General features: G+C 45.2%; 1 protein-coding gene across 1 annotated transcript in view; it reads right to left on the minus strand.

The window, feature by feature from the left end:
* Positions 1-4,774: 4,774 nt before the first annotated feature.
* Positions 4,775-12,311, minus strand: part of LOC138373184 (Kruppel-like factor 18) — a 33,007-nt gene continuing 25,470 nt past the window's right edge. Inside the window, exons 3-4 of the mRNA XM_069339213.1 lie at positions 5,832-6,397; positions 4,775-5,778 (exon numbers count right to left, since the gene is read on the minus strand). Coding sequence (XP_069195314.1) covers positions 4,775-5,778; positions 5,832-6,397 — 1,570 coding nt within the window. The remainder of the gene's footprint in view (positions 5,779-5,831; positions 6,398-12,311) is intronic.

A 12,311-nucleotide genomic window follows, 5' to 3' on the forward strand; every position in this document is an offset into this window, starting at 1 on the left:
ATTGAAATTGAAATAAGTTTTTTGAGGTAAAATACACACAAAGGGATGAGGTAGCTCAAGCTATTCTCACCCCATTCAGTACATCGTGTTAATACATACATATAAACACATCACAAACAATAAACATATTACCAAACATTCTGAGAGGTAAACATCTACATTTCCACCTAAAGGTGAAGTAGAAAGTGGTAGTGTGTAGATCTAGAAGAGAAAATGGCTTTGGGGAGAAATAATATTTTCACTAACGGGGTTAAGAAACAGGGAAAGAGGAACGATAGTCACATCTACAGGGCCTCGTGCGTTAGTGGATAATACTCGGAGGTTGTAGTCCTAAGAGCCCCGGTTCGATTCCCGGCCGAGGCAGAAACAAATGGGTAGTTTCTTTCACCCTGATGCGTCTGTTCACCTAGCAGTAAATAGGTACTGGAGAGTTAGATGGCTGCTTCCTGGTGTGTGTCTGGGGTGGGGGCCCATATGAGACAGTTCCCATATGAGTCAATTCCCATATGAGTTGCCTCGTATGAGGCAATTCATATTTACATCAACCCAAAGTCATTCATATATGTCTAACCTACGCTTTCATATATGTCTAACCTACGCTTGAAACAATCCAATAATCCCACGTCTATTAGGTTACTCCGGAAATAGTTCCATAGATCAAGAACATTGTTCCCAAACAAGTATTTAGTCAGGTCTTCCCTGAATGTAATCTTGTTCTACCAATAACCATTGTTAGCTCTTGTATCACTGGCCCCAAGTGCCAGCAGCGCCACCTGCACGGCTCTCAACTATCACCTAAACATCCAGACACAACAAACGTAAGTGAAATAATTCATTAAACATCGTAAGAACTGAGGATATATATGTTACATACCCAGCCAAACTCACACCGAAACTACGACGTTAGTACAACGTTCGAACAAGTTTTAACACCTAACCAGTTATAACAACCAATATAGCATGTTGTAACAACGTTCTAATACGTCATAAACACGTTAAACCAAGATGTAACAACGTTATCACAAGTTGTAACAAGCGGAAAATAGAGACAGTTTCGGTTTGTGTTTCCAGGGACATGCTTAGGAATGGTGGATGCGGTCTCCACTGGGGGATGGGGAATGGCTAGTCCTCCTCCCTCTAAATATTAGAACAATGACAATCGTAGTTATGATTGTGTACAGGCGGGAACTTGATAAACAACAGCGACGGATATGTGAGCGTTGATCAGACTGTAGTGCCTCAGCTCCGTGTTCCGTGAGGCACACACCACCAAGTACAAGAAAGACAACATCATGAAGCCAAAGGTAACGAATGACGGAGATGAGAGAGAGAGAGAGAGAGAGAGGGAGGGAGGGAGGGCGAGAGAGAGAGGGCGAGAGAGAGAGGGCGAGAGAGAGAGGGCGAGAGAGAGTAAGTGAGTGAGTGAGTGTGAGAGAGTGTGAGAGAGTGAGAGAGTAAGAGAGTGTGAGAGTGTGTGAGTCGGGGGCCGAGAGATAGACGGGGGATGTCAGGGCCGCGAGATAAGAGGTAATAAAAATACGAAGGATAGGTTAAAAACGATAAGTGGAAGAGGGGAAAGGTGAAAAGGAAGGGGATAAAACAGGGGAGACGGGCAAAAAAAGACAATAACGCCGGTATGAGAGTGATAGTGAGGGAGGGAGGGAGAGATTCAGAAGATAATTACACAGATATTTTTTTAACTACATTTCTGGATGATGTGTATATGGTGTTTAATGCCAACTGCGGCAGGATGGAATTGGGCACCGTTGTGTGACCCACGGCACGGAGGGGGGCAAGGGTATGATGGGGCAGTTTTTAAAAGGTTAGCATGCCAGGTTGGTATATTGGTCCCGCGTTCGAGTCTGCTTCATGGGGCATTTTTACAAATTCGGTTACAACTGTTTTGTTTGGTAATATGACCACGTTCCCAGCTATGTAATAACAATAAAATATACTGCACAAGGCCAATTGGCCCATACGAGGCAGCTCCTATTTATAAGAACATAAGAACATAAGAACAAAGGTAACTGCAGAAGGCCTATTGGCCCATACGAGGCAGCTCCTATTCTATAACCACCCAATCCCACTCATATACTTGTCCAACCCGTGCTTGAAACAATCGAGGGACCCCACCTCCACAATGTTACGCGGCAATTGGTTCCACAAATCAACAACCCTGTTACTGAACCAGTATTTACCCAAGTCTTTCCTAAATCTAAACTTATCCAATTTATATCCATTGTTTCGTGTTCTGTCCTGTGTTGATACTTTTAATACCCTATTAATATCCCCCCGGTTATGTCCATTCATCCACTTGTAAACCTCTATCATGTCACCCCTAACTCTTCGCCTTTCCAGTGAATGCAACTTAAGCTTTGTTAATCTTTCTTCATATGAAAGATTTCTAATTTGGGGAATTAACTTAGTCATCCTACGCTGGACACGTTCAAGTGAATTTATATCCATTCTATAATATGGCGACCAAAACTGAACTGCATAATCTAAATGGGGCCTAACTAGAGCAAGATATAGCTTGAGAACCACACCAGGTGTCTTGTTACTAACGCTGCGATTAATAAATCCAAGTGTCCGATTTGCCTTATTACGAACATTTATGCATTGATCCTTTTGTTTTAAATTCTTACTAATCATAACTCCCAGATCCCTTTCGCAATCCGACTTCGCAATCACAACACCATCTAGCTCGTATCTTGTAACTCTATCATCATTACCTAACCTCAGAACTTTACATTTATCAGCATTAAACTGCATCTGCCAATCCTTTGACCATTTCAAAACCCTATCTAGATCAACTTGAAGTGATAGTGAGTCCTCCTCCGAATTAATTTCCCTACCGATTTTCGTATCATCGGCAAATTTGCAAATGTTGCTACTCAAACCTGAATCTAAATCATTTATATATATTATAAACAACAGAGGTCCCAGGACAGAGCCTTGAGGCACTCCACTTACAACATTTTCCCACTCTGACTTGATTCCATTTATACTAACTCTCTGTTTCCTTTGGTATAGCCATGCCCTAATCCAGCTTAATATAGCACCCCCAATACCATGAGACTCTATTTTTTTAATCAGTCTTTCATGTGGCACTGTATCAAAAGCTTTGCTAAAGTCAAGGTATACAACATCGCAATCCTTACCACTATCAACTGCCTCAACAATGCTAGAATAAAAAGATAACAAATTTGTTAAACATGAACGGCCATTTATAAAACCATGTTGCGACTCAATTATTAATTTATGTTTTTCAAGATGAAGACGAATTTTATTTGCTATTATAGATTCGAGTAACTTTCCCACAATAGACGTTAGGCTAATTGGTCGATAGTTAGACGCAAGTGATCTATCTCCTTTCTTAAAAACTGGTATCACATTAGCAACTTTCCAAAACTCTGGCACTCTGCCTGACTCTATTGATTTATTAAATATGGTTGACAGTGGGTCACAAAGCTCCTCTTTGCATTCTTTAAGCACCCTAGCAAACACTTCATCCGGCCCTGGGGATTTGTTTGGTTTGAGTTTTACTATTTGTTTAAGAACATCCTCCCTGGTAACTGCTAAACTCGTCAACCTGTCCTCGTCCCCACCCACATAGACTTGTTCGGCTGAAGGCATATTGTTAAGTTCCTCTTTAGTAAATACAGATACAAAATATTTATTAAAAATACTACTCATCTCTTCATCACTATCTGTTATTTGACCTGTCTCAGTTTTTAATGGACCTATCCTTTCCCTAGTCTTAGTACGATATAACTGAAAAAACCCTTTAGGATTTGTCTTTGCTTGCCCTGCTATGCGAACTTCATAGTTTCTTTTTGCTTTCCTTATCTCTTTTTTAACATTTCTAACCAGTTGTACGAATTCCTGTTCTAAAGTGACCTCCCCATTTTTAATCCTTTTGTACCAAGCTCTCTTTTTACCTATAAGGTTCTTCAAATTCTTTGTTATCCACTTTGGGTCATTAGTATACGATCTATTCAATTTGTATGGTATACTACGTTCCTGTGCTTTGTTTAGAATATTCTTAAATAAGTTATATATTGAATCCACATCGAAATCCCCATTTAAGTCACCTATCGCTGGGTTCATGTCTCGCTCCAAGACCGGCCCACACCCCATACCCAAGCCATTCCAATCAATTTGACCCAAAAAATTTCTTAGGCTATTAAAATCAGCTTTTCGAAAATCTGGCACTTTAACAGAATTTTCTCCTACTGGTCTATTCCATTCTATGCTAAATCTGATTTCTTTGTGATCACTGCTCCCTAGCTCACTCCCTATTTCGATGTCATTAATTTGCGTTTCCCTGTTAGTTAACACTAAATCTAAAATATTATTAATATTATATCCACCTAAATTCCTGCATTATACGTGTCTAACCTACGCTTGAAACAATCCAGCAAGCACACGTCTATTGTGTTACCCAGTAATTTGATCCATAAAATAAAATTATAAGCGTCCATTCAAAACGGCTTTGTCCCTGCCCAGTACAGCTTTGTCCCTGCCCAGTACAGCTTTGTCCCCGCCCAGTACAGCTTTGTACCCGCCCAGTACAGCTTTGTCCCCGCCCAGTACAGCTTTGTCCCCGCCCAGTACAGCTTTGTCAGCCGCCCAGTACAGCTTTGTCCCCGCCCAGTATAGCTTTGTCCCTGCCCAGTACAGCTTTGTCAGCCGCCCAGTATAGCTTTGTCCCCGCCCAGTACAGCTTTGTCAGCCGCCCAGTATAGCTTTGTCCCTGCCCAGTACAGCTTTGTCAGCCGCCCAGTATAGCTTTGTCCCCGCCCAGTACAGCTTTGTCCCCGCCCAGTACAGCTTTGTCCCCGCCCAGTACAGCTTTGTCCCCGCCCAGTACAGCTTTGTCCCCGCCCAGCACAGCTTTGTCCCCGCCCAGTACAGCTTTGTCCCCGCCCAGTACAGCTTTATCCCCGCCCAGTACAGCTTTGTCCCCGCCCAGTACAGCTTTGTCCCCGCCCAGCACAGCTTTGTCCCCGCCCAGTACAGCTTTGCCCCCGCCCAGTACAGCTTTGTCCCCGCCCAGCACAGCTTTGTCCCCGCCCAGTACAGCTTTGTCCCCGCCCAGTACAGCTTTGTCCCCGCCCAGCACAGCTTTGTCCCCGCCCAGTACAGCTTTGTCCCCGCCCAGTACAGCTTTGTCCCCGCCCAGTACAGCTTTGTCCCCGCCCAGTACAGATTTGTCCCCGCCCAGCACAGCTTTGTCCCCGCCCAGTACAGCTTTGTCCCCGCCCAGTACAGCTTTGCCCCCGCCCAGTACAGCTTTGTCCCCGCCCAGCACAGCTTTGTCCCCGCCCAGTACAGCTTTGCCCCCGCCCAGTACAGCTTTGTCCCCGCCCAGTACAGCTTTGTCCCCGCCCAGTACAGCTTTGTCCCCGCCCAGTACAGCTTTGTCCCCGCCCAGTACAGCTTTGTCCCCGCCCAGCACAGCTTTGTCCCCGCCCAGTACAGCTTTGTCCCCGCCCAGCACAGCTTTGTCCCCGCCCAGTACAGCTTTGTCCCCGCCCAGTACAGCTTTGTCCCCGCCCAGCACAGCTTTGTCCCCGCCCAGTACAGCTTTGTCCCCGCCCAGCACAGCTTTGTCCCCGCCCAGCACAGCTTTGTCCCCGCCCAGCACAGCTTTGTCCCCGCCCAGTACAGCTTTGTCCCCGCCCAGTACAGCTTTGTCCCCGCCCAGTACAGCTTTGTCCCCGCCCAGTACAGCTTTGTCCCCGCCCAGTACAGCTTTGTCCCCGCCCAGTACAGCTTTGTCCCCGCCCAGTACAGCTTTGTCCCCGCCAGTACAGCTTTGTCCCCGCCCAGTACAGCTTTGTCCCCGCCCAGTACAGCTTTGTCCCCGCCCAGCACAGCTTTGTCCCCGCCCAGCACAGCTTTGTCCCCGCCCAGCACAGCTTTGTCCCCGCCCAGTACAGCTTTGTCCCCGCCCAGCACAGCTTTGTCCCCGCCCAGCACAGCTTTGTCCCCGCCCAGCACAGCTTTGTCCCCGCCCAGCACAGCTTTGTCCCCGCCCAGCACAGCTTTGTCCCCGCCCAGTACAGCTTTGTCCCCGCCCAGTACAGCTTTGTCCCCGCCCAGTACAGCTTTGTCCCCGCCCAGTACAGCTTTGTCCCCGCCCAGTACAGCTTTGTCCCCGCCCAGCACAGCTTTGTCCCCGCCCAGCACAGCTTTGTCCCCGCCCAGCACAGCTTTGTCCCCGCCCAGCACAGCTTTGTCCCCGCCCAGTACAGCTTTGTCCCCGCCCAGTACAGCTTTGTCCCCGCCCAGCACAGCTTTGTCCCCGCCCAGCACAGCTTTGTCCCCGCCCAGCACAGCTTTGTCCCCGCCCAGTACAGCTTTGTCCCCGCCCAGTACAGCTTTGTACACTCTTCAATACTTCTATTTTGGCATCAGACTTAAAGTAAATATTACAATAATGATATTTACCGGTGAAACCTCCAGTTTCTCAGCTATGGAGAAATTAAAATTGAATCCGATTACAAAATGCACTTGTAGTATATTACAGAGCGGACGGTATACAGGAAGGACTTAACAGTGACTGTCGGGTAATCTGTCGTCAAATAACCCAACAACACGTATGGAACCGACGACGTTTTAAACCTTTTTCAAGTCGTGATTTGATAAAGGTCAAGAACGGTCCGAAAGGATGTCGTTTATTTCGTGTGTTGGGGGAGTTAGAGGGCAGAGCGCTTCTCCAGGGGATTATAAAACCTAACTTATTATTATTAACATCTTTATTGACAAAATTAGTTACAATTTTGCTTAATCTGAGGATTTCGATGAAGTCTTATTAAAGTGAGGATAATGTTGGTATTCACTGTCACGCAGGACAGAGGGTCATACACAAGACAATAGGTCTAAACTGTAGGCTGAAGCACATATATATCATGGTTACAATCAATGTTTTAATGTGTGGATATGTGAAAACGACTTTACATTGTGCACTGCCACACAAGGGCAGGGATGGGTTCATAACTGATACAGCTTAGAAGTAATATAGTTTATAACTGATACAGCTTAGAAGTAATATAGTTTATAACTGATACAGCTTAGAAGTAATATAGTTTATAACTGATACAGCTTAGAAGTAATATAGTTTATAACTGATACAGCTTAGAAGTAATATAGTTTATAACTGATACAGCTTAGAAGTAATATAGTTTATAACTGATACAGCTTAGAAGTAATATAAATAAAATCTAACTGAACCTAATGTGACATGTGTCAACCAGACCTAACCCAACCAAATCACGCCTAACCCATCCCAACCCAACCCAAACTAACAGACCCTAGGATAACCTATCCCAAGCTAATACATTTTACCCAAACGATATATATATATACGATTTTACCAATCCGAAAATTTACGGGCTATTCATGCCCGTGCCACCTCTTGGGTGGCTTAATCTTAATCAATCAATCCGAAAATGAGCTTTCTGGAGCTGCCATGTGTAGGATTCGAGCACATACCGCCTGGGCTAAGTTACTTGTTGAATGTGAGGCAACCAGCAGCCTCGCCTCACTGGCCGCGGGAAGGGGTCAGGATAAGAATTTGGGACGGGGAGGGAAGGAATGCTGCCCAACCACTTGTGGACAGTCGGGGATTGAACGCCGACCTGCATGAAGCGAGACGGTCGCTCTTACCGTCCAGCCCAAGTGGTTGGGCAAAGTGCTGCTGGAAACACTAGAGCAGGAGAGAGAGAGAGAGAGAGAGAGAGAGAGAGAGAGAGAGAGAGAGAGAGAGAGAGAGACGAATAGTTCAACGAACAAGGCAGACAGATTTACAGGCAATTAAATTATTTTTTAATGATGGAGTAATCACTGATGCAGAGGGGTAGGGGACACTGAACAGTGTCCGGGGACACTGAGGGGTAGGGGACACTGAACAGTGTCCGGGGACACTGAGGGGTAGGGGACACTGAACAGTGTCCGGGGACACTGAGGGGTAGGGGACACTGAGGGGTAGGGGACACTGAACAGTGTCCGGGGACACTGAGGGGTAGGGGCCACTGATGCAGAGGGGTAGGGGACACTGAAGAGTGTCCGGGGACACTGAGGGGTAGGGGACACTGAACAGTGTCCGGGGACACTGAGGGGTAGGGGACACTGAACAGTGTCCGGGGACACTGAGGGGTAGGGGACACTGAACAGTGTCCGGGGACACTGAACAGTGTCCGGGGACACTGAGGGGTAGGGGCAACTGAACAGTGTCCGGGGACACTGAGGGGTAGGGGCCACTGATGCAGAGGGGTAGGGGACACTGAAGAGTGTCCGGGGACACTGAGGGGTAGGGGACACTGAACAGTGTCCGGGGACACTGAGGGGTAGGGGACACTGAACAGTGTCCGGGGACACTGAGGGGTAGGGGACACTGAACAGTGTCCGGGGACACTGAACAGTGTCCGGGGACACTGAGGGGTAGGGGACACTGAACAGTGTCCGGGGACACTGAGGGGTAGGGGACACTGAACAGTGTCCGGGGACACTGAGGGGTAGGGGACACTGAACAGTGTCCGGGGACACTGAGGGGTAGGGGACACTGAACAGTGTCCGGGGACACTGAGGGGTAGGGGACACTGAACAGTGTCCGGGGACACTGAGGGGTAGGGGACACTGAACAGTGTCCGGGGACACTGAGGGGTAGGGAACACTGAACAGTGTCCGGGGACACTGAGGGGTAGGGGACACTGAACAGTGTCCGGGGACACTGAGGGGTAGGGACACAGGAAGGTGTCCGGGGGACTCGAGGATATTGTATTTACGTCTTGTCTCTTGGAGGTCACGAGCCGACGGAGGACAATACCAGGCAACTGCAGGTTATAGTGTGGGTGAGGTGGGCGTGGGAGGAGGATGTGGATAGTGGGCGTGGGAGGGATAGTGGTTGAGGGTTGGATATACTATGTTAGGATGGGTTAATTCTGATAATGGTTAGAAATATTGCTAGAAAATGTTGAAGCGCTTAAGATGAAATGGTGGTAATATGGGCCTGCGGGCGGCAAGCACGAATAGCCTGATTGACAATGCAAACACCAGTGACCCCCAACCCCAGGCGGGGGGGGTGGGGGGAGGATTAGAACCGACCGCACGAAAACCCCAGGGAATGCTATCTTAATTTTACAATTCCTGAAGTTTTAATTTATTCGATATCAAAAACATACTCCATATTTGATCCGAATTAAACAGTGACTAATAACAAGCACATTAAGATAGTCGTGCAAAATTAAGCTATTCTTAAATAGCTTACATATGTTCTTAAATAGAACATTTTCCTAGGTATCTGCAGGCGGCGACTCTCAATGTGTAGATGTAAAGGTAATTTCCTGTTTTTTTTATCCAATGTGTTTTTCTTCTGCCAAAGAGTTTCATTTTTCGCTGAGGAATTAACCTTTTAATTCAAGTGGATGAGAGAGAATCCGAGCTGGATAATTTACCTTAGGATTTTTGATTGAGATCATTCGCTGGGAGCATAATGGATGCCAAGGGTGAAGTAAGGATGAGAGCATTACGATAATATGACTACCTCTTATAAGGGATACGAGGCAGACTAAGAGCTGAGGTATGAGGAATCTAGGAGCTGGAGTATGAGGAGGAGGAGATGGGGTGAGAAGACACAGAACTGAAATAGGATTTATATTAACATCTTTATTGATATTATACAATTTTGCCTAATATTAGTAATTCAAGTTGGTCTATTATAGTGAGGATGCTGCTCATATTCACTGCCACACAGGACAGTGAGGGTGCTGCTCATATTCACTGCCACACAGGACAGTGAGGGTGCTGCTCATATTCACTGCCACACAGGACAGTGAGGGTGCTGGTCATATTCACTGCCACACAGGACAGTGAGGGTGCTGGTCATATTCACTGCCACACAGGACAGTGAGGATGCTGCCCATATTCACTGCCACACAGGACATTGAGGGTGCTGCTCATATTCACTGCCACACATGACAGTGAGGATTCTGCTCATATTCACTGCCACACAGGACAGTGAGGATGTTGCTCATATTCACTGCCATACAGGACAGTGAGGATGCTGCTCATATTCACTGCCACACAGGACAGTGAGGGTGCTGCTCATATTCACTGCCACACAGGACAGTGAGGATGCTGCTCATATTCACTGCCACACAGGACAGTGAGGGTGCTGCTCATATTCACTGCCACACAGGACAGTGAGGATGCTGCTCATATTCACTGCCACACAGGATAGTGAGGATCATAATTAAAACAATAGGTCTAAATTGTAGATTGTACCACAGTTTCATGTAGTTACAATCCACTACATCAGACACTATACATATTTCACTGTACGAATTTGTAAATACAATTTTCTGTTCACTGCCACACAAGGCAGAAATGGATTCATAACCGAATCAGCTTAAAAAAAATTAATACAATTCGCCTTCATTACAACAGAAAAGTCAATTAAGATAACTGTTTAGGATATCTTTAAATATACCTGAGTCAATGATATAGTTACATTGCTATTTACCCGAGTCAGTTATAGTTAATTAGTTATAGTTAGTTATATACCAATATACCAAGAGTCAATTCAGTAGTCACATAGTTGATTATACGATAGGCCAGGAGGTTATCTTGAGGTTATCTTGAGATGATTTCGGGACTTTTTAGTGTCCCCGCGGCCCGGTCCTGGACCAGGCCTCCACCCCCAGGAAGCAGCCCGTGACAGCTGACTAACGCCCAGGTACCTATTTTACTGCTAGGTAACAGAGGCATAGGGTGAAAGAAACTCTGCCCATTGTTTCTCGCCGATACCTGGGATCGAACCCAGGACCACAGGATCACAATTCCAGCGTGCTGTCCGCTCGGCCGACCGGCTCCCCCAGGAGTAGGAGGTCTAAACTTTTTCTACAGCTTCACATTGAGTAATGTAGTGGTCAAGTGAATGATAAAAGAACAATGTGCTGGGAATTGAGTGAATAAAGGTACGGTGCCCAGCCCATCGGGGATCGAACACCGACCTGCAAGCAGCCTGGCTGTTACCGAGCAGTCCAAGTGGATGCCAGGGGAAAAAGCTGTTTAAGGCATAATTGTGGTAATGAATTTATAATGACCTTTAATTGAGGCTTCTAGTCAAGTCTCGTTGGGTTTCTGATGAGCTATTTTTTTTCTAACAAGTCTTATTGAAGATAATTTATATATATATATATATATATATATATATATATATGTATATATATATATATATATATATATATATATATATATATATATATATATAATATATATATATCTTCACTGCTTTCCTAATTACATATTTTATCTGTACTTATATTCCACTCTTAATTGGATAATAAAATTGAACTTGAATAGAAATTAAACTTATTTCTATTTAGGTAATAAAATCAATTATAGTTTTCTATAGAACTGTTGGTCCGTCTCTGTTCAGCTCGGCCAGACACTGGCTGCACTTTTTCTTATTTTTTTACGATATCGACTACAACGTTAAAATTCCAGTGCTGTCGAGTAAATAAATGCATCGTATTATTGTCGCTACGTTGAACCAAGTTGAATGCAACGTTGGATTATTCTCTCTTTCTTTTTCTTTCTCTTATCTCTTTCTCTCTCCTTTCTTTCTTTCTCTCTCCATTCTTTCTTTCTCTCTCCATTCTTTCTTTCTCTCTCCTTTCTTTCTTTCTCTCTCCTTTCTTTCTTTCTCTCTCCTTTCTTTCTTTCTTTCTCTCTCCTTTCTTTCTTTCTCTTCTTTCTTTCTTTCTCTCCTTTCTTTCTTTCTTTCTCCTTTCTTTCTCTCTCCTTTCTTTCTTTCTCTCTCCTTTCTTTCTCTCTCCTTTCTTTCTTTCTCTCTCCTTTCTTTCTTTCTCTCTCCTTTCTTTCTTTCTCTCTCCTTTCTTTCTCTCTCCTTTCTTTCTTTCTCTCTTTTCTTTCTTTCTTTCTCCTTTCTTTCTCTTTCCTTTCTTTCTTTCTCTCTCCTTTCTTTCTTTCTCTCTCCTTTCTTTCTTTCTCTCTCCTTTCTTTCTTTCTCTCTCCTTTCTTTCTCTCCTTGCTTTCTTTCTCTCCTTTCTTTCTTTCTCTCCTTTCTTTCTTTCTCTCCATTCTTTCTTTCTCTCTCCTTTCTTTCTTTCTCTCTCCTTTCTTTCTTTCTCTCTCCTTTCTTTCTTTCTCTCTCCTTTCTTTCTTTTTCTCCTTTCTTTCTTTCTCTCCTTTCTTTCTTTCTCTCTCCTTTCTTTCTCTCTCCTTTCTTTCTCCTTTCTTTCTCTCTCCTCTTTCTTTCTTTCTCTCTCCTCTTTCTTTCT

This window comes from Procambarus clarkii, chromosome 41, assembly GCF_040958095.1.
Source record: "Procambarus clarkii isolate CNS0578487 chromosome 41, FALCON_Pclarkii_2.0, whole genome shotgun sequence".
Taxonomy (NCBI): domain Eukaryota; kingdom Metazoa; phylum Arthropoda; class Malacostraca; order Decapoda; family Cambaridae; genus Procambarus; species Procambarus clarkii.